This window comes from Lonchura striata, chromosome 14 (genome assembly GCF_046129695.1).
Source record: "Lonchura striata isolate bLonStr1 chromosome 14, bLonStr1.mat, whole genome shotgun sequence".
Lineage (NCBI taxonomy): Eukaryota > Metazoa > Chordata > Aves > Passeriformes > Estrildidae > Lonchura > Lonchura striata.
In genome coordinates, this window is record NC_134616.1 from 6576514 (window position 1) to 6597563 (window position 21050).

At 44.4% G+C, this 21050-nt stretch overlaps 2 protein-coding genes across 8 annotated transcripts in view; one reads left to right on the forward strand and one right to left on the reverse strand.

The window, feature by feature from the left end:
• ZC3H12B (zinc finger CCCH-type containing 12B) overlaps nucleotides 1-2401 on the reverse strand; it is a 24653-nt gene extending 22252 nt beyond the window's left edge. For 3 of the 5 annotated variants that reach the window (XM_021548442.3, XM_021548447.3, XM_021548446.3), the window contains exon 1: nucleotides 2288-2401. The gene's annotated coding sequence lies outside the window, so the exon portion shown is untranslated. Of the gene's footprint in view, nucleotides 1-1077; nucleotides 1788-2287 lie in introns of those variants that run through there. The other 2 variants (XM_021548443.3, XM_021548445.3) reach the window with 2 other exon arrangements.
• Nucleotides 2250-19559, forward strand: ZC4H2 (zinc finger C4H2-type containing). Of its 3 annotated transcripts, none has more exons than XM_077786503.1 (5): nucleotides 2250-2345; nucleotides 9771-9942; nucleotides 11188-11360; nucleotides 12473-12635; nucleotides 13773-19559. In XM_077786503.1, exons 2-5 carry the CDS (start codon nucleotides 9787-9789, stop codon nucleotides 13884-13886), a joined length of 606 nt encoding a protein of 201 aa, XP_077642629.1. In that variant the 5' UTR covers nucleotides 2250-2345; nucleotides 9771-9786; the 3' UTR covers nucleotides 13887-19559. The 3 variants fall into 3 exon arrangements, with proteins under 3 accessions (XP_077642629.1, XP_021404125.1, XP_021404126.1); XM_021548450.2 differs by lacking the exon at nucleotides 2250-2345 and adding an exon at nucleotides 4167-4274; XM_021548451.2 differs by lacking the exon at nucleotides 2250-2345 and adding an exon at nucleotides 6545-6819.
• Nucleotides 19560-21050: the final 1491 nt, after the last annotated feature.

The window sequence follows — 21050 nt, forward strand, 5'->3', positions numbered from 1 at the left end:
AATGCCCTTTATGCCTAGCAGATTCCATGATGCAAACAAGGACAGCATTTTCAGGTATGTGTAGCATTACAGCCATTTGGGTTTTTAATTTTTTTTTTTTTTTTTCCATCATGAGATGGACAAACCAATATTTCAAACTAACTTCCAATGTGGCAATATCTGGGATCTTCTTCCAAATTTATAAATTGCTTTTCTTCATCTTTCCAAGCCCTACTTTCACAACTGAACTTCGATGCTGCCTTCCTTATTCCCAAAAAGCCCCAGTGCTTCTGCTCTTGATTCAAACAGTAAAAAAGTGCAAGTGATAGAAGCAATTTGTTTTACTTCTATTATTCACAGATTCATAGTAGAATTATAAGTGTTCAACAAAATAACATTTCAGTTGCAAACTGTATAGAGGCTAGGAAAGTCAAAACCAACAGACATCAACAATGGAATAATTTGTCTACAATGGAATAACTGGAAAAGGCTTTCAGAAAGATCAAAGAACTTACCTAATTCACAGCTGTAGATAGTAAGAATTTACTTTCTTACTAGTTCATCAGCATATAAAGTGTAATCGGTATTACTTCATCCATCTTAACCCTTTTTCTTTCCAAATAGTGAGTTTGGGCTAGGTTTAGATTTAGCAGCTAAGTTATCTTTTTTTAAATTACCTTTTATTGCAATCATTCAAATGAAATTGACCTAGGAAGCTTTAGGGTTTTCTTCTATTAAAACTTGCTAGACATTAGATTATTATAGAAGGCAAACATATCCAGAAAATGTCAACAGTGACAGGATTGATACACGCAAAACATGCAACATTGGAGAAGAAATGACATATTCCAAAGGCAGCTAAATTACTCTATATTTGAAGATGACCTTGAAATTCCCACTAACCCATTTTTCCATTAAGGAGCAAAAATAATTTTATCTATGGCACTAGCCAAATTTGTGAAATATACCTTCCAGTCCTACATACCACAATTCAGTTACAACATTTGGCAAGCAAAAGATACGTCTTATCAACACAGGATCCTTGCTATATGAAAAGGACTACTTGACAGGTTCTTCTATTTCAATAAACAAACATACCAAGCATAAGAAATCAGATGGACCTGGAATCCTGCATATTCCCAAGCACTCAGAACTACTGATCTGCATAATGGAAGTTCATAAATGACCAGCATTTTAATATGCCTCCTAGTCTTGCTTCCCATTTATGGCAACACATGCTAATCACTGCAACACACTGCAAGACTAAAAGAAAAAAGTAAAGCAACATCAGACATATCTCAATAAACCCAAATAATTTAGATTCACATCTATCAAAAGATGCAATATAGCTTTTGCTTCAATTTTACTGTTTTGCTAGCTTCTAAAGTAAACGCCTCCTATGAAATATAATTTCCAAATGATTTAATGGCAATTAGAAAAGCAGACAGCTGTGAAAAATAACATTTTCAAATGAACCGATCAAAAAAGTATCGCAAACCTCAAGCATACTGCATGAATGAGCAGTTCCTTATTCACAGTTGCATTATAAAGCAAAATGGAAGGATGCAAGTTGCAATCATCAGGTATCCTCTACGAAAGTAATTCCCTTATTTCACCACCTTTCTTCGTGAATTCAAGTTTCTTGCATTGTTCTTTTGTTCAGACACTGAACACCTTCTTAAACAGCGTGCTAACGCAGCTTTTGCAATCGCTCCTTGGAGCTTTCAATTCCTGAATGACGGGGAATTCCCCGGCTCCGTACCCCAGTGCCCAGGCCGCTTCGGCCGCCCCGCCACGGCAGCCGCGGGCCCCGAGCACGCTCCGCGGGTCCCCGCCAAGGCCTCGCGTCCGCTCGCCCAGCCCGCGGCTCCTGCGGGGCGGGCGGCAGCGGCACGGGCAGCGGGAGGGCCAGGCGGCCGCCGCTCCCGCTGCGCCAAGGGCGGCACCGGGACCGCCGGGGACCCCCGGGCAGCGGCGGGAGCACCGCGGGGCGGCGGCGGGAGCACGGCGGGCCGGCGGCGGGAGCACCGCGGGGCGGCGGCGGGAGCACCGCGGGCCGGCGGCGGGAGCACCGCGGGCCGGCGGCGGGCGCTCCCCGCGCCGTGCCCGGTAGCGGACGCGGTCGCACGGCGGCCCAAGGCCGCGCCGCCGCCGGGCCCGGAGCGCGGCCGACGAGCGGCAGGGGGCGCCCCGCAGCCCCGCTCCCCCGCCGCGCGGACCCCGGGGGAGGGGAGCGCTCCGCCGGGCTCCGCCGCCGCTCCCCCGCTCCGAGCCGCCCTCGGCGCCCCCTCCCCGGCCGGGGCCTCACCCGCTGCTGTCGCTACGGACACCCTCCGCGGCTCCCTGCGGGATCTGGCGGCGAAGAGGTGAAGGACGGCGGGGCTCGGCGCGGCCGCGGCACGGGCCCCACTCCGGCCGCTCCCGCCGCATGGAGGGGGAAGGGCTGGCCGGAGCGAGGGGAGATGAGGGGGCGTGGAGGAGCAGAGCCAGGACGGGGCGGGATGGGGAAGGGATGGGGGAAGTGCGGGCGCGGAGTTCAGCGCCGACGGGAGCGCGGGGGCCGCTGCCGCCGCCTCATCGCCGCCCGCGCCGCACCGGGCCCGCGCCGCCGCCGCCGCCCGGCCGCCGTCGCCCGGCAACGCGCGCGCCCCCGCTGCCGCAGGCGCGCGGCTGCGCGCGGCGCCCCGCGCGCTCCCGGCGCCGGCGCACGCGCAGCCTCGCGCGCGGCGGCGCGCGCCGGCCTTCCCTCCCCATCCTGACGGCAGGGGGCGCTGCGGGCGGGAACGGGAACGGGGAACGGGGAACGGGAACGGGGACGGGAACGGGGAACGGGGATGGGGAAGGGGAACGGGGAACGGGGACGGGGAATGGGGAACGGAAACGGGGAACGGGGAACGGGAACGGGGAACGGGAACGGGGAACGGGGAACGGGGATGGGGAACGGGGAACGGGGAACGGGGAACGGGGATGGGGATGGGGAACGGGGATGGGGAACGGGGAACAGGAACGGGGAACGGGGATGGGGAACGGGAACGGGAACGGGGATGGGGAACAGGAACGGGGAACGGGGAACGGGAACGGGGAATGGGGATGGGGAACGGAGAACGGGGAACGGGAACGGGGAACGGGAACGGGGAACGGGGAACGGGAACGGGGAACGGGGAACGGGGATGGGGAAGGGGAACGGGGAACGGGGATGGGGAACGGGGAACGGGAACGGGGAACGGGGATGGGGAACGGGGAATGGGGAACGGGAACGGGGAATGGGAACGGGGAATGGGGAACGGGAACGGGGAACGGGAACGGGGATGGGGAACAGGAACGGGGAACGGGGAATGGGGAGCGGGGATGGGGAACGGGAACGGGGAACAGGAAATGGGAACAGGGAATGGGAACATGGAATGGGGATGGGGAACGGGAATGGGGAACAGGGAATTGGAACAGGGAACAGGAACGAGGAACGGGGATAGGGACAGGGAATGGGAACGGGAACGGGGATGGGGAACGGGAACAGGGATGGGGAATAGGGAACCGGGATGGGTAACGGGGAACGGAAACGGGAACGGGGACGGAGAACGGGGACGAGGATGGGGAACGGGAATGGGGAACAGGGATGGGGAACGGGAACGGGGAACGGGAACGGGGATGGCAAACGGGAATTGTGACATGGGACAGGGAACGGGGATGGGGAACAGGAACGGGGAACAGGAATGGGAACGGGGACAGGGAATGGGGACAAGGAACAGGGATGGGGAACGGGAACAGGGAATGGGGACGGGAAATAGGAACGGGAACGGGAATGGGGAACGGGGAATGGGAACAGTGAACGGAGATGGGAATGGGAACGGGGAACGGGAACAGGAACAGGGAACGGGAATGGAAACGGGGAATTGGAAACAGGGAATGGGAACAGGGACGGGAAATGGGAACAGGGAATGGGAATGGGGAATGGGAACAGGGAATGAGAACAGGGACAGGAATGGGCACGGGGAATGGGAACCGGCACCACTGGCTGACCGCTGGGGAGTGCCGAACCGCGGGAGCGAGCCACGAGCTGGCTGTACGGTCGGGCTCCGGAAAAGAACGGGAAAAGGGAGACGATTTCCCTTGAGACGCTGTCCCCTACGGACATCGTGGGGAGGGCAGATGGATGCCAGGCGCTTTATTACAATATTGTGTTTTCCCAGTTTTGCACGTCGCGTGGTTGGAGGATGAAATAAAGGACATGACCAAATGCAGGTGTATTTTGGGACGGGCCAAGATTATCATATGCGGGCACTTAAAGCTTTGCCTAGGTAGGATGCTCCGGCACAGGTTTAATAAAGTTTGCAAATACTTTAGCCTTTGCATAAAACATTGATAATTAAGGACTAGATGCTTTGAAAATCCCAGGGCTAGCATGTAGTTGCTTCTATCAGTTTCAGTGTTGCTGTACCTTCAGCTTCCCAAAGCATTTTGAAACCAATTCCAGCTTTCCCTTAGCATATGAAATGGCCAGTGCAATTGGGGTGAGCCACTCTTAGGAAAAAAATCTGGCAAATGTGAAGAGTATGTTTTGAAAGCTCAAAACCCCAGTGGGATACAGAAAGAATCTATTTCCATTTAAGAAACTCAGTAATTTAAAGCAAATTTCATGACTTGGGATGCACCACTTTGACTCATCCATTTTCTGATATTTAGGTTTTACAAAATTGCTGTACATTCTGTTTATGGTGGTGATTTGTACGTAATCCAGCAGTATATTAACCCAAGTTCAGTTCTGTTGTGTGTTTTACTGGGGGCTCTTCTCCACTAATCTTTAATCTCTAATATTTCTTTAAATGCTATTTATTTCACAGAACATGTTGCACTTTAAAAAAATGCACTTAGAATATTAATATTTAATAGTTCAGTTATAAGGGCCCTTCATTGCATCACTACATCCAGACTTGTAGAATTAATTGCTGTACCTGGGATAATTATCTAGAGAGAAAAATAAATTCTTCCAGTTGGAATTGTTCTGAACCAGATTTGTTGTCATAATGCTAAAGTGTGTGGACTGATGTTAGACTGTTAAAGGGAAGCAGTAGGGGGTTTTTACACAAAAATTCAGTCCTGTGCTCAATGAAGTAGGAGAGTATTTTAGCCTTGGTTTCATTTTGTATAATACTGCAACTTGTTTTGAAATCTATTTGCCTGTTGGCTCTTGGTTTAAAAAAGATTGAACAACAACAAGGTTGAATTTTTCAGGATCAGCTGAAATATTTTTTCAGTGTCAGTTTAGTCCTAAGTACTTTATCTTTCTTTGAAAAAATCAGTCCACATGCTGGGAAAAACTGATCATTATTTGCATCCCAAAATTTATCAAAGTTTATAAATAGCACCAGAATAACATGCCAGTGTGGTGATGTCAGATCATATAACTGTCAGACCCACTTTGTCTAGGAGCAAAATTGAAACACAGACATTAAAACACTTTACCAAAGCCATGAAGCACAAGTCAAATGCTACCAATTTGTATGTGCTGGGACTGCAAGTGTCAAACTTTTTGACCATTTTGAAGTGCTTTAAAATGTGGAGATGTAACATTTTCTCTCCTTTTTTAAAACATGGAAAGGAAAAATAACTGCTAAGGTTTGTGGGTGGGTTTACTTCCTAAGAACTTCCAACTGATTTATAACAGTTTGTGAAGTGGCTTTCTTAGTGTCATTCAAAGCAGAGTAAAGGAACAAGTTGAACTTGCATTTGCATTTTCAGCCCTCAACCTTTTAGCTTAGCCTGTAAAACCAGGAATCAAAAAATAGGATAAACAGTGCAAAAGTAGGCTGGGATTCTCATCACTCCTATTCGAGGACATTTTCCTTCTCTCCCTCCTGTCCTCACCCCGCCTGCTCTCCCTCCCTCACTGTCTTAGCAACAAGACTCACTGGCTGACTGTAGCTAATTTGTCTTCTACCCCCTCAAATCAATTAGTTCATCTATTTAAATCATACATCCAAGAAGCCTGCCCCCTTTGAGCACACAGCTCACTTAGGGCTCAATCCTACAATCTTCAATTTTTAAGGCAGAGAGAGTTTGCAATTTACTCAAATTACATGAGGATAAGACCTTTTATGTTCTAATTTCTTTACAAAGGCTGTAGAGGGATGAAGAGGGTGCTGGTGCTGTTTTCCTTCATCTATCTTTTTCTTTATTTGAAGATCACAACAAAATAGGGAAAAGTCCATAAATAATGGAGAAAGTAAGTAAAACATCTATTCACAAAACATCTTCTATTCACAACTGCTGCTTTAGTGATTAGAAAATCCAGTAGAAAACTCCGAGCATCCAGGAGAAAACAGCATTGTAGTAGTAATGACTACAGCATACCTTTTTGTCGAAGCTTTTAATCAAAATCATGAACCCGTCTTTTAGTGCATATTTTAACGAAATGCTAAACATTGCACAGATCTCAGAAGGAAGCCTTCTGCTCTTTTTGCACTCCTAACAACCTCAGGCATAATGAGGTGTGACAAATTGTTTTAAAATGTAGTTTCAGGAAGAAGGGCAGGCGAGCTTTGCTCTGCCTTGTGGGTGTTGTAGTCGTTCTGCAGCCTCTCTGCCTGGGCAGCAATAGGAACCTGGACTCGAAGTCCCACAGCTCCCACTAGAGTCTGCCGCACAGGCTCAGAGCCCATATGCGAGGAGGGGGTGACTACATTGTGTCTATTGTATGATTTTTTTTGTTTTGGTTTGGTTTCGTTATTATTTTTTTTTCCCCCTGGCATTTTTCACGTTTCACGGGAGGTGCAAATCGTGAGTAAAAAGCATGGCAGATGAGCAAGAAATAATGTGCAAACTCGAGAGCATCAAGGAGATCAGGTATGTTTGCTTTGTGCCCCATCGTTCCGTGAAGCAGCTTTTTCCTCGGGGGAGCGGAGGAGTTGCATCGATCTGAAAGTAGCTATTGTGCCACTGAGGGAAAGAAAACTACCGCTGGGTTTACCACGAGAGCTCAAAACACATTTTCCTAAGCAGGGAGGGAGCATCTGCTGCCGGGAATCGCCGCTGGAATGCGTAGTGAAGGGCGGTAATGGTCGTGCATTTGCAGAGCGCAGCCCCGAGTGATTACAGGGGAAGGCGGAGTGCGCGGGTGGGAAGGACCGAGCGGCCCCAGCGCAGCCGGGGGGAGTGGTGTCGGGCCGCGGCTGGCGTGGGGTTTGCGCTCTTCGCTTGTTTGCTTGCTTGCTTGTTTGTTTGTTTTTAAGTCGTTTGAATTAGTATTTCGTATCCATGAGGCTCTGAACCTGTTAGTTTGCCCCACTCGCTCCCGGGCAGGAGTCTTGTCGGGCTGAGAAGGAAGCGGGGGATGCAAGGAAAGCAGAGTGACACCCAAATCCGAAGGCTCGGGCAGAACTGGGTTGGGCAGCGCTGCAGGCACCGGCAGAGCCCCACGGGGTGCAGGACAACCATCCATCCATCCATCCATCCATCCATCCATCATCCATCCATCCATCCATCCATCCATCCATCCATCCATCCATCCATCCATCCATCCATCCATCCATCCATCCATCCAGCCTTACGTCCGCGGAGGGCGGCGGTAGGGCCCTCCGGGGAGCGGTGAATCCGTGCGGGATGAGGGGGAAAGGCTGAGCCTCAGCGGCTTCTCTGTCCCTGCCCTGCCCTTCGGCCAAGGGCCGGGAGCGGCCGAGGGAGCCCGCGGAGATCCCCGGGGATGGGGACACCCCGCACCGGGGCTTTCTCATCGTCCCTCCTGCCACAAGCCCCGAGCTGCCTCGGGCTGCGGTTCCTGCAGTGCAAAACACCGGGAATTTGTATATAGCGTCCTTTATAGGGTGATTTGCAGGATGCTTTGGAAGAGGGGGTTCACTAAAAGCCAGGCAGGGTAGAGCACATGCCCGCATCAGGAATGTTCTTCATAACTTTAGGTGCGGCATTTCCACTCCTTGGTTCAGGGCACCGATTTTCAGGATTAGGCCTGAGCTGTCTGTTTAGTTGGAAGTGGTGCAGCCAAAAGCCAAAAGACGTTAGAGAGAAGAATGGTTTTGAATGCAGCTGGGAGGTGGAAGGCATGCTGACTGCAAAACCCCAGAGCCATGAGAAACGTATGGGACATGACAGCCAGAGACGGGCTAGGAGGGAGAGAGAGGAGAGGGCTGGCGAGGAATCCCAGCTCCCAGGTGATCACAGGGACTTCTGGCTGGTTACAGCATCTCTAAGAAGAACATTTCATCCATGGAATAAGTGAATTAGACAGCAGAGTATGGGCCTCAGCCTTCTTCACACAATACCACAAAGGTGAACAAAGATCAAGCAAAAATATTTGTCTGTCTGGTATCTCCAAACTATTTGTAGAAAGAGATGAGACAGTGTAAAGACAATGACTTTGTATTCAAATGATAGAGAAGCTCTGTTTTAGAAAACAGATCTAAGTGTGGCCTACTACAGTGTGTGGTCCAATTACTGCAACAATTTAAATTAATTTTTCAGTGAGAGTGGTATCCTGTATTTGGAAATTCACAATGCATTCAGTTTTTGGATAACATATTCAAAGGTGATATATTAAGTGCACTTGACAGATTTTTGCTATTATTTTGTGGTATAAGGTAGAGCAAAGGTCATGTTTAGCTTTAGTGTGCAATGAAATATCAAGCAAGTTACCTGAGAGTATTTTAAATAAAAAAAAGATCTGTGTCAAAAAGCCATCGTACTTGCAACATTGTTGTCCATTTTGAGTCACCTTTAACAAAATCTGATCAAATAAACCTATTTACAAAGTCAAAGCTTGCATTCTGTGAAGAATTTCCTTCGAGATAAACAAGAGATTTCCTTATGTTTACAGATTCAACTTTGATAGATTTAGCAGACTTTATTTTAATCTGCATTTCATGTATTCTACAGACAGAGGGAAACAAAGTCTTCATGAACAAAATCAAAGAACTTGCCCATTTGTGTAGTTGATTTCTATTGTGTATTATGATACAGTTTAGCTGGGTTTTGAAGGGATGTGAGAATCTGATTTTTAATCTGGAATCTGATCTCTATATCCATATCTGTATCTATAGATAAATACATATAATTTGTAGTCAAGGGAATACTTCTTTCAGTAAGTCCATCGTATGCCCACAATCCAAACATATATGCACATGCCTATTTATATGCATTAAAAAATTCCACAGAAATAACCCAGTCATAAAATTAGGTAAATACCTAAAGATTCCATGTTCTGACTGGGAGGAGATAAAAGAGAGTAAGAGTGAATTTACTGATGAGAGATGCAGACACGTCATAAATACAAGAGAGGAAACAGGAATTTTGTAATTGTTCTGTTTTAAATTTCCTTCATTCATATTATTCCTGCCTGACCACCTGCCTCTGAATACATATTGTATGTAGAAGTTTTTTATTATACTGTTCTTATCTCTTGCAGCTTTATAAACTCCTGTAGTGAGAGGTGGAGGAACCCAGATCATATTACTGGCTATGACACTTGGATTATGTAGCCATAATTAATTGTCCAAGTGACTGACCCTGCTTTCTGCCACGCTCTGTTTAAACGTGACAACATTCTATTAATTTCATGATTCAGTAAATAATTCTCTTACCACTGAAAAGCTCAGCAAAAGAGCTGGCATTAGAATTCAGTATTCTCCTTGTACCTCATCTTCCCTCAGACACATTTAGTCTCATTCTTGTCTATTGCTGCCTTCTTTCATCTATCTAATCCCATATAAAATGACACCTCACAAAAATATCTGTCAGTGACTTACTGTTGTCTCTCTGTCTTTTTAATTATCACTGGGATTCAGGAATAAGACTTTACAGATGGAAAAAATAAAGGCAAGACTGAAAGCAGAATTTGAAGCCCTGGAGTCTGAGGAAAGGCACCTGAAAGAATATAAGCAGGAAATGGACCTGCTGCTGCAGGAAAAGATGGCTCACGTGGAGGAGCTGCGACTGATCCACGCTGACATTAATGTGGTATGTGACAGCCCTGCTCAGACAGTCTGACTAAGACACAGCTGCACATGAATCATCCCACAGCTTGTGGAATTGTGCACATGAGTGAACCATCTGGTCCAATAATGTGCACTTTACAGCACCATCCTAGGATCCTACAGAGAGCACAAAGTAAATTTACCTCAGGATAACTGTTTTTTCCCTTTGTTAGGGCAGGATATTTTGTAATGTTGGCATAATAAGCTGTTGCACCAATAGGATAGATAAGATAACCAAGCCTGTTGTGGCTATGACTTCACCGGTAGCCACAAGGATACAACTCCAGCTGTACCATAGAAAGCAGTTCTTCCTGTTAGTCTTTTCTCATTTAGCACCAAGAAACAGAAACTTTGGCATCTAGGTGGGACTAGAAGATTTTGAGAAAATACATAGTGTTTGTTAAGTTCATAGTAAGAGCTGACCTTCTTCCCAGAGTGGAATCACCAAACATCAAGAAGCACCAGCTTGAAGGGAATTAATACAAGTAAGAGAAAAAACAATTTATAAATAGGAAAGATTAGCTAATTAGAGGGGCTAAATAGGGAATATATTTTTAAATAAATTTTTAATGTCATATTAGGGCACTTATATGGGGTTTTTAGCTCTGAAGGTATCTGTGTTGCACCAGCAAAAAAAGCTCCAATGAGTGAAAAAGTACAAGCTATGTACTGGATGTGCAGACTCCATTTATTTATGACTTCAAATGTCTGCTCCCCTGTCCAGCTGCATAACCTCAGCCTCTGTTTCATCCTCCTCTCTTTGTGCAGTCAGGCTGTCTTTTTCCCTGCTCCTTTTCCCACCTGCTGCAGTAAGAGAAGCAGAAACCTTTCCTTAGCTTGTTTGTTAACTTCTGCCAGTCATTGTTCAGGTATCTTTGAAACACAGAAAATTAGTTTATGCTACTTCAAGCTTTTTTTTAATATGTCTTGAGAGTTTTCCATAGCTCCTCACTTGCCGACTTTATTGTAGCCTTTCTCTGCTTTTTCTGTTGTTCAGAAGTTCCTATAGGTTGAGTGCACTTTTTAAAATGAAAATACATCTCATATATCACTTTCTGTTGCTTCTTCTTTGCCCACTTTTCATCCTCCCAATACCTTAAGTCTTTGCTTTACTATTGCATTGTCTCAAATCTCTTTCAACTTGAGTAAGAAAAATCTTTCTGGTACAACCTGTTGCTCAGTAGGAGAGGAGCAGTTCTTTAAAAACATGCCCAACCTCCTGTTTCAGATGGAGAATACTATCAAACAGTCTGAGAATGATCTTAACAAGCTCTTGGAATCTACTCGCCGGCTCCACGAGGAGTACAAGCCCCTAAAGGAGCACGTAGATGCCTTGAGAATGACTCTGGGCTTGCAGAGGCTGCCTGACCTATGTGAAGAGGAAGAGAAGCTGTCCCTTGAGTAAGTCTCCAAAGCAAACATTATCTGGCTTTATGCTTCCTTTCAATTCTACTAGTCATTTTCTCATTTTAATTTTGTTGGTAGGTGGAGAAAAAAAAAACCCAAGAGGTAAGCATGAAAAACAAAAGTTGACAAAAAAGGATGTGGAGGACATCTATTTGATAACATTCAGTCTGAATTTGTTTCAAGTTAAAATTAGGTTATTCCAAGCTGCAAATTCTACATACCACGTGCAAACATTTAAGGATGGTTGTTGGCCTTCTAGGTTTTATACCATATGTTGCTCTTTCTCTATTTTTATTTTTCCCTGAAAATTACTTCTTTAGCAAGCAATAGTAGGAGGCAATACACAACAGGGATACAAACCAGGTATTCTTGAGTTGGGTTGTGCTGCTAATCAGATTTTTACTTTTTGCAGCCTGCACATGACAGTGGCTTTTAGCCAAATACCTGTGACTGTCAACAAGTTTCCCTGAGATGTGGAATGAATTTGGATAATAAATCACTGTCTCATTTTTATGTATAACCTAGGCAGAGCAATGGCAGAATTAGCTTCTAGTCAAAGAACAATGTTCTTTTTTTAACAGACCAGTTTCAAATGCAAAGGATGTTTTAATAAGCGTGTATTGATCTTATTGCCCAGTAAAATTAACATAGTTTTCACAGGCACACAGTTTTCAAGATTTTCTTTGTATTTCTATAGGAATGTTGTTTTACATTCCAAACACCTTGACAGTGCAAAGAATGTGTTAATCTGCTTATTAATCAGTTGTGTACAAAAGTTATTAATTTTAACAGAATAAAATAGAAAAGCTGTTTGACAGAGGTGCATCTGAAGGTGTTTCCTATTTTTCTTCTATACATGCTGTCTATTTTTCATCTTACTAGATTTACATCCAGTCTGGAATCTGGAAGTGTAGAAATGCAGAACAAAACACCACATACTCTATTTATGAACTAGTCAATGTGTAGGCAATTTGGCAGTTTGACTCTAGTGGAGGAACATGATAGAGAAATGTGATCCACTGTATTTTAACACCAAATATCCTTTACAGACTAATGAAACACTTCAGAAGGTGGTTACATTTTTTGTTTGTCATTCTTTTGTCTAGCTACTTTGAAAAGCAGAAAGCAGAGTGGCAGACAGAACCACAGGAGCCTCCCATCCCAGAGTCTCTGGCTGCAGCTGCAGCAGCTGCCCAACAGCTGCAGGTGGCCAGGAAGCAAGATACCAGACAGACAGCAACTTTCAGACAGCAGCCACCTCCAATGAAGGTCAGGAGATGGCATGTGCTGGGTTTTCTCTTTTGTCACTGGAATGCATTCTGTTTAGAAAGTGATTGTTTGCAAAAAGTGATATTTGCAAAAAAGGAAAAATTATGTGTCCTAATTCTGATTTTCCTTGCAGTGGTTCAAAACAAGAGCAAGAAGTAAACTGAAGTAGTAGCACCAGTCATCAAGGTTTAAAGATAAGAATCTTTTAGGACTTAAGAGTCACCCTCAGCAGAGATGTAGAAATTCCCACTCCTCTTGTGTTTCACGTGAGAGCAAGGCATGTAAGAAAGAGAAAAAAATCTGTGCAAAAGAAAAAGTAGTGGCTCTTAGTTAATGTCATATGGAGTCATATTAAAAGCAATGCACATATTTTATGAGGGAAATTACCAATGGTGTAAATTACCAGGAAAGGTGATTGCTTCTGTACTTGGGATCTTCAAGAGTAACATGTGGATTAATGTAACAGAACCACAGGCACTTAAGTGACAGTTTCACTCAGCTCCTTATGTAGTGAGAAGAGTTAAGTAGTTACATAGGGGTATTCATCCCACCCAGGTTCCAAAGAGTCACTAAGAAGGTAAACCGATGTACGTACACACCAAAGTAATATACTTACTGTCTGTAGTTTGGCAATTGAAAGCATTTCTGCAAGTAATAGGCTTCAGTCAAACATAAATTACAGGGCTTAGTCTGGAGCAAAAGGGAAGAGTTCTGTACCTTGTGTTAAATATGTGGAATTCATCCAACCACCTGCTCCTGCCTTCAATTCTGTGACATTGCAGTTGGCCATCACTGTAACTTCTCTGACTCAGTGAGCTATTAGGCAGGTAAACACCTTTAAAATACCACTGCAACCTTTAATGCAAAATAGAATTTGAAGTTACTGATACATGTATGAGCCACGTGTCTGCAGAAATGTAGTTTTACTTCAATGAGATGCTCCTGTTTTTCAGTAAGCCTGAAATTACAAACCACATGCCGAGATTGTATAGAATGCAGCGGCAGTTTTCCTTTGCAAGGAGAGGAAGGCAAGGAGCCTTGTTTTTGTCTGTGCTGTAAGGCAGAGTGTGGTGCTCAATAACCTGTGTACCAAGGCCACTCTGATGTTTGTAACAAGAGGCTGCAATTGCATTTCAGGCATGTTTGTCGTGTCACCAACAAATCCATCGGAACGCCCCCATATGTCCCCTCTGCAAAGCAAAGAGCCGATCTCGGAATCCCAAAAAGCCCAAGAGGAAACAGGATGAATGAAATCCAGAAGATTGACAAGCTGTGTGACCTGTCCCAGTACTTTTCCAGTAGAATGGCAAATTTGCCCAGACTTGACTGAATTGCAGACTCAAGTATGACCGTCTCATTGCTTCTATTTAAATGCAATGTAAGCACAATGTTCCTGCTCTAAGTTCCTTCCAGTCTATAGGATTTGGTTTTAGGAAAGTAAATATTACTGGTGCTACAGTTTAACATTTCAATTGTTCCATCTTTTGTACTCCTAAACAAACTGCAATTCTTTGTGCAAGTATCCTAAATGTCAGGCTATTTCTATTGATCAAATGTGATTACCACAAAATGCTTTTATGTTCTCTTTTTAAAAAACAGATGTTACTAAAAGATTATTCTGTTTTCTCCTGATAGCAGGAGACTATTTGAAGTGCTGAAATAGCAGACTGTCTGTTCATTTCACTAAAGAACAATTTGTTTTCCAATCTCATAAGAGTGGGTAGGTTTGGGTATCCAATGGAACTCTTTTTAAACAGGCAATGTTCAGGGAAAATGAGACTTGTTATACAGAAAATCAATGCATTAAGGACACATATGGGTTTTGATTTACTAAAACTTGACTTAAAACTTGGAAAGGTGCTGGCTATGTATGAATTTCTAAAAATTATGTATTTTGTCATGCTTTAACGTCCTAACAGGTTATTATTTTCATGGTCAAAAGACTAATTGACTTAAGAACAAGGCTGAAGTGAACTGTATTAGTGGTCCTCCTAGGCTTTATGGCTGGCCAATGACACTGTGGTTCTCTAGGAAACATGCATGATATATCCCAGAGCCCTATGTGCACAGACTGCACATCAGCCATTCTGCATGTCCTCTGTTCCTGGTTTCTACAGCCAAAATCTTGCAGGCATATCCTCCACTGGAGCATAGGAAAGTTCAGGAACATGCATAAAGAGCAGTGTCAACTAAAAATGATGTATTTCACCAGAACCATTGAGCTTTAGTGTCATTGTCCTCCCTCAACCAAAACTTTCTATTTCTCTGGCTTTTAATAGGCAATTTTCAAATAAGATTTACTTCAGGCCAGTTTGTTTTCTTGTTCCCTGTGTGCCAAAAGAGCCCTGACTAAAGCATCTGGAGTAGATCACTTCCCGTATGTCTTCCCTTTGTTTCACGTAATGTAACAACAGTTCTTGCAATGGGGAGGATGGCAGTGATCCACTTACAGAACTGGAATTGAAATTTATCATTTATAATCCCAGTTTTGTGACCAACCTTTGTAGCCTAAATTGATCTCAAGTGTTAAATATTCTTTTCACTAACTCTGGGACACAGGAACTGCTTGTTTACACTCCTTTCTCTTTTAGCCCAAGTTTCTTTCCACTATTATGTTAGAGTGGTGATGTTAGGAATTTGGCTTGTTAGATGGGAACAACAGGGAAGCTCCAAGTCTCTGCTCCAAGAACTTTGCCAAATGCTGGCAATAGTAATAAATCCACATGATGCAATTTTGCTGGCCAAATCACATATATCACCATTCCTTTCCTAAGTCTGCCACAAAGTACATGAGTGATTTACTGAACATAGTCCTAAAACTGAAGCCAGGTTCAGGAGATAGTCCCCCATTTTAATGTTACATAGTCAAATTAACATCTGCCAACAGCAGACAGAATGTGGACCACCTGCCCCTGAAATTATGTAAAGAGCAGATTCTGCTAGCTGAACTACAGGGATTTGGTCTCTGAGATAGCAATAATAGAAGACAGTCTCCATGCTCCAAATGCAATAGTGTGTTATGCATGTTTTGTAGCACAAATTCTGGGTTCTACTGTTTTAAATGTCACAGTGGTCACATGCTGTGTGCCCTGTTCAGAGCAATTCCTATGGAGTTGAAAGGAAACTGCACAGAGTTAAAACACAGTATGTGGACTTCCCCAAGTGCATACATGAGAGCAGCATACTTTGATGGTAGTTGTACATAAATTTAAGAAGTAGTGACAGTGGAGTGGGCGAATGGTCTGCAATGAAGTAGTGTGAATAGAAGGATTGATTTGTAGAGACTTCTACTTACAGTTCAGAAATAGATAGGGTTAGTCATAGTTGTTCTCACTTTACTGTTACTTTGCCAGGTTCTTTCTTTCCTGGGAGATCTCTAAACTGAAATATACTGAAGGATATACAATTTACTGATTTAGTACAACAGTTTTGTATTTTTACTTTTTTAAACTAATCTCATGTGCTCTTGTGTTTTACAGGGTTAGGGTTTGTTGGTTTGATTTTTTTTCAAAAAAAGTGGATATGACATACTGTGTTTGCATCAGTTGTACTAGTGTTTACAGATTTTCACATCCTTTACGAAGTTCTGCCATATCAATAGGATGCATTGCTGAGGGTGAGTGTAACTGGAGATAAGTCAGCAGGGTGCCCTGGCTGCCAAAAGGGCCAACCACAACCTGGGGTACATCAAGCACAGCATTTCCAGCTGATTGTCTCACTCTGCACTGCACTGGTGAGGCCTTGGGCACTGTGGGGCAGTTGGGGATGCCTCAGTGCAAGGACATCACACTGTTACAGTCCTGGAGTCACCTGTGAGACAAAGTCTGCAAAAGGTCTCAAGGACAAGACCTCTGAGGAGCAGCTGAGGATGCTTGGCTTGTTCAGTTTGGAGAAAAGAAGGCTGAAGGGTGTCTTCATCACAGCCTACAACTTCCTCTAGGGAGAAGCAGAGGAGGAGCAGGTGCTGATCTCCCTCTGATGACCAGCAACAGGATATGAGGAAATAGAGTGAAGCTGCATTGAGGGAAGCTCAGCTTGGACACCAGGAAAAGGTTCTTCTCTGAGAGAGTGGTTGGTCACTAGTCCAGTGACCCAGGGAAGTGGCCAAGGCACCAAGCCTGTCAGGGTTTGAGGGTCACTCTTAGCCATACAGTTTAATGGTAGGTAGTTGGACCTGATGATCCTTATGGATCCCTTCATACTTGAGATATTCCATGACTCTAGCCATTTCAAGGAGATAAAATATGCATTATGTATTGGGGGACCATGGGGGTGGGGACAGGGAGGGAAGCAGTGTCTTTTATAGGGAAAGAGTATTCTTTTCTCTCACAGAATAATCACGGAAGTTTAACTGAAGAACTCTTCTCGTGACAGCCCCAGGCTCTTTTCTCCCAGGCAACTCTCTCAAGAGACTGGAGGAATAATTATGAAATATTGATTTCTTGGTATTCAGACAGAAGAGGAAGCTGTCTGAAGTACAGCTCTTAACACAAGTCTACTGCATTTTTGCTTCATGGAGCAACAATGGCTTCTTCGTTTGTATCTGAAGTCTTTGTGGATACTTCTTCACTTCACTTAAATTTATTCTTATTTGGGTCAAATTGTCTGAGTAGCCACAATGAAACCCTCCTCAAGCCTTAGGAGGCTTTTATATTACTGAAGTCTGGTTTAATCCTGTCTTTGTCGTTCTCTTTTTAAAAGGGTATCCATATAACAACAAAATAACTGGATTCTCTTGGTAAAGATGGTTTCCAGGGTCTTTGTTCATCACTTGCCTCAAAGAATAGTCCTGTTGTTCTGCAACCAAACAGGAAAAAACCAAAATCCCAAGCCTTTCACCCTGCCATCAAACCTAAGCTCATAAGTAAAAGGATTCAAACACTGTACTGCAGCTAAATGCTTTGCTATAGACATTTTCATACCCAACCTGGGGTGGATCAATTGTCCAAACTTTAGTGCCATGGACACCATTAACTACAGAGAAAATGTAAGGCAAATTTAAATACTTGACTTCCTGAATTCAACCTTAGCTTTGTAAACAGGACCCTGACTGAAGCTGACAGTGGCTTCAATTTACATAATCTAAATTTGAAAGAATAGACATTGATGTGTTACTTTAAATAGCATACTATTCAAGCAATTAAGACTTCACTAGCACTTTAAATAAATAAAAAGTGCTTTATTCATTTATTTTAGAGTTTTCTAATTCCTCCAGCATACATTTTCATTTTAGTATTTAGGTATTCTAGCAATATCTGGTGTTTTCACTGGCTTCTGTGTTTTAAGTATTTTACTCCTGTGCCTCACAGGAGTTGTGAGATCTGTTTAATTTGTCTGTACAGTCTTTTAAATAAATGTTTGTTTCATGTCATGCTTTCTTTCTTCAGAGTACTTTTACATCTTTTATTTGCTTATGCTACTTAGAAGACCCAGTGGTAAAACTCAGCTTTCTGATTTTACAGAATGAACTTAGCCAATTCTGTTATACCTTTATAGAAACTTTATGAAAATAAATAAGGGGAAAGAAAGATCCCCTCAAACGAGCTTTAGAAAATAGAAAGGAAAAGGAGATAGCACAACAGGTTTTAACTTAGCCAGACTTCTCAGTTCTTTCCTTCTAAAGTTAAATTTGAGAGTGGCAAGAAACACAATTCCTTCTCCAATTTAATTATTTTTGTAGCTGTTTGTTTTGTTTAGCAATAGAAATTTTTCAGACTTTGAAGCAACCTGCTCTAATTTCTGTTCATCCTGGTGCTTTTTTCAATTCCTTAATCCTAATCTCAGTTGTAACATTACTTACAACAGTAGTCACAAGGCTAATACACATTCATACCTTCTAAAGAACCCTGAAATATTCCTTGTAACTAACATCAGCTTCCATCACATTTTCCTGAGCTTAGCAAAATTCTGCCATAAAATGAGCTTCAAACCCCTGGATCTTCCTAAATCTAATATTAAAGTGTAGCATTAAAAATAATCTAATATATTTCAAGGGGAAAAAAAAAAAAACACACACACACACAAAAAATTAAGCACCAAAGCTTGACCCACCCTTAGAAACACTTAAAAATTATTATTGTGCTGTTCAGGCTTTACTCCAACTGGCCTTACTCTTAACTTCTCCTCTTCACTCTATTCAGGTGAAGTGGTTTAGTGGTGAGTTTAGCAGTGCCCGATTAATGGTTGGATTTGGATGATCTCAAAACTCTTTTCCAGCCTAAATTATTCTAAGGTTCTTTATCTGTCCTGCTCCCTTTCCCCCCTCATTTGCTGTTCCTCTCTCCTTTTTCTTGTCCCTGTATTTTCTGTTTGTCTCTGTCCCATTCCCAGCCTTGTGTTTTCCCTGTACAACCCTGCCACCATGCTGGTTTCCTCTTCCTCTTCCTCTTCCTCCTGCCCTTCCCTCACCACAGGCTCGCTCCTGGTGGTCTCCACCTCTGTCCAGCAGAGATGTTCCAGGCTGAGGGAAGGAACTGCTGCTCCACAAACAACCCTGGAGCTGTCCCGTGGGCAGGACCCCCAGCTGAAGGAACCTGCTGAAGGAACTTGTCACAAGCATGACAGAATAAACCCTCATCTGTGGTATTCACATTCTCTGAACAGAGAGAGACTTGATTCTCTCTCCCAGGATTTTTCCTGGGAAGTTGTGAGACGCAGTGAGAAAGCTCAGAGAAAGAAGAAAGCAATTCTTATCTCTATTCACAACACCTGTTGTTTAGCACATGTGGAATGTGTTATGGCGATTATTTACCAAAGAGTGATTTGTTAATTGGACACTGATGAAGGTGGGTCAAAGCTGTGTCGTCAGGAGACAGTCACAGGGTTTTCTTTAGTATGATATAGTTTTTAGTATGATATAGTTCTAGTATAGTATTAATGTAATATAATTTAGCTTAATAAAAACAATTTATTCAACCCTCTGCAGCACAGAGTCAAAGCACATTATTCCCGGTGCAGGGGGGTTGTACCACTTCAATATTTATCAGCCACCTTTGCTGTCTCTTCGCACTGGGCGAGGGGCTGGGAGGAGCCCCGGGCAGGAGGTGATGCCCAAAGAGAACCGGACAATGCCCTCCTGTCCTGCCGGGCCCCAGCTTGGGGTCTGACAGCATCCCTGCTCCTGCGCTCACGCTTCTTAGAATCTTTATGTCTCCGGGCCGCATTTTTTGGTTTGGTCCTACAAATACAGATACAATAGGGGCTTGAAAATAGAAATGCGACTTTTGTACATATAGATTATACAAAGGAAACAACAAAAGGTTTGGAAACGCAGAAGATCTGATCTCCGTGGCGGCAGCAGCAGCAGCTGCGCGCGTTCGAGGCTTCGTGGCGCCGCCTGGTGGCAGCCCGCGGTACTGCATGCCAAAGGCGGCGCTGCTGCAGCGCGGGGCCCTGGCAAGCGCCGCGCCTGTGCACTTTGTACATTATTTTTGTACTATTTATATTATTTACCCTTCCTACGCTCAGTGCTGCCGCCCGGAGGGAAGCTCCCGGCCCTGCGAGCCGGAGCCGGCGCTGTCCGTGGCCGCCCGCCCGGCCCGGGAGCGGCGTTGGCAGCGCCGCGTTCCCCCCGAGCAGCGGACACGCACCCAGCGCCCCGAACCCCGACAGTGCCCTCCGACCACCCCCGGTGAAGAAACTGCCGAAACAACCCCGCTCCCGCCTCTCCCCCACAAGCATTTCAAGGGTATGTCAAGGGCTTCGTCCTTTGTCCCTTGATCGCTATTTTCCATCTTCCTGCCAACAAATGTGAAGAAATTCCCTAAAAAATCCTAACCCCCAACATACAGAAACTCAAATAGAGAAGTGCCATAGCTGAGATTTTCTCCACGGCTTGAATTCTGTGTGTCACATCATCACTGCTTTTCTCATTCCCTGCAGCTGGGGAACTTCTTAAAGCAATAATAACATTTTCATAGACGTGAACAACAACTGTGGAAAAGCTTTGCAGTTACAGACAACAGGCTGAGACTCATTGCTCCCTTAAGTGGATATTAATTGCTCCCTCGCACTAGACCTTGTGCACACAGGGACCCAACAGGACACTGACCAGTCACACCAGCCTTTGCTTCTCCCAAAAGCTGCTGAGATACATTCTCTGTAACACATCTTACAGGCTGTGATTTTATTACAAGGTTTTATTTTATTAACGAGCAATGCTGGGAGTCTTTTTACTTGAAGGAAGTTATTTTGCTCATTAGTCACAGGTACTGGATGTGAATGGGAAGCAGGGCCTTTGTTTTCTCTCTGTTGCAGCTAGTTAACCACACGTATCTGGTGGGAAGAAAAGGAAAAGGAACCATGCAGAGGTAGATCCTGGGAGACAGAAATGCTGCCCTGTGGCCTGCCTTGAAGATGCTGGGGATGCTCTCTCTTGTGCAGAGGGCATGCAGCACTCACACACTGCCAGCAGAT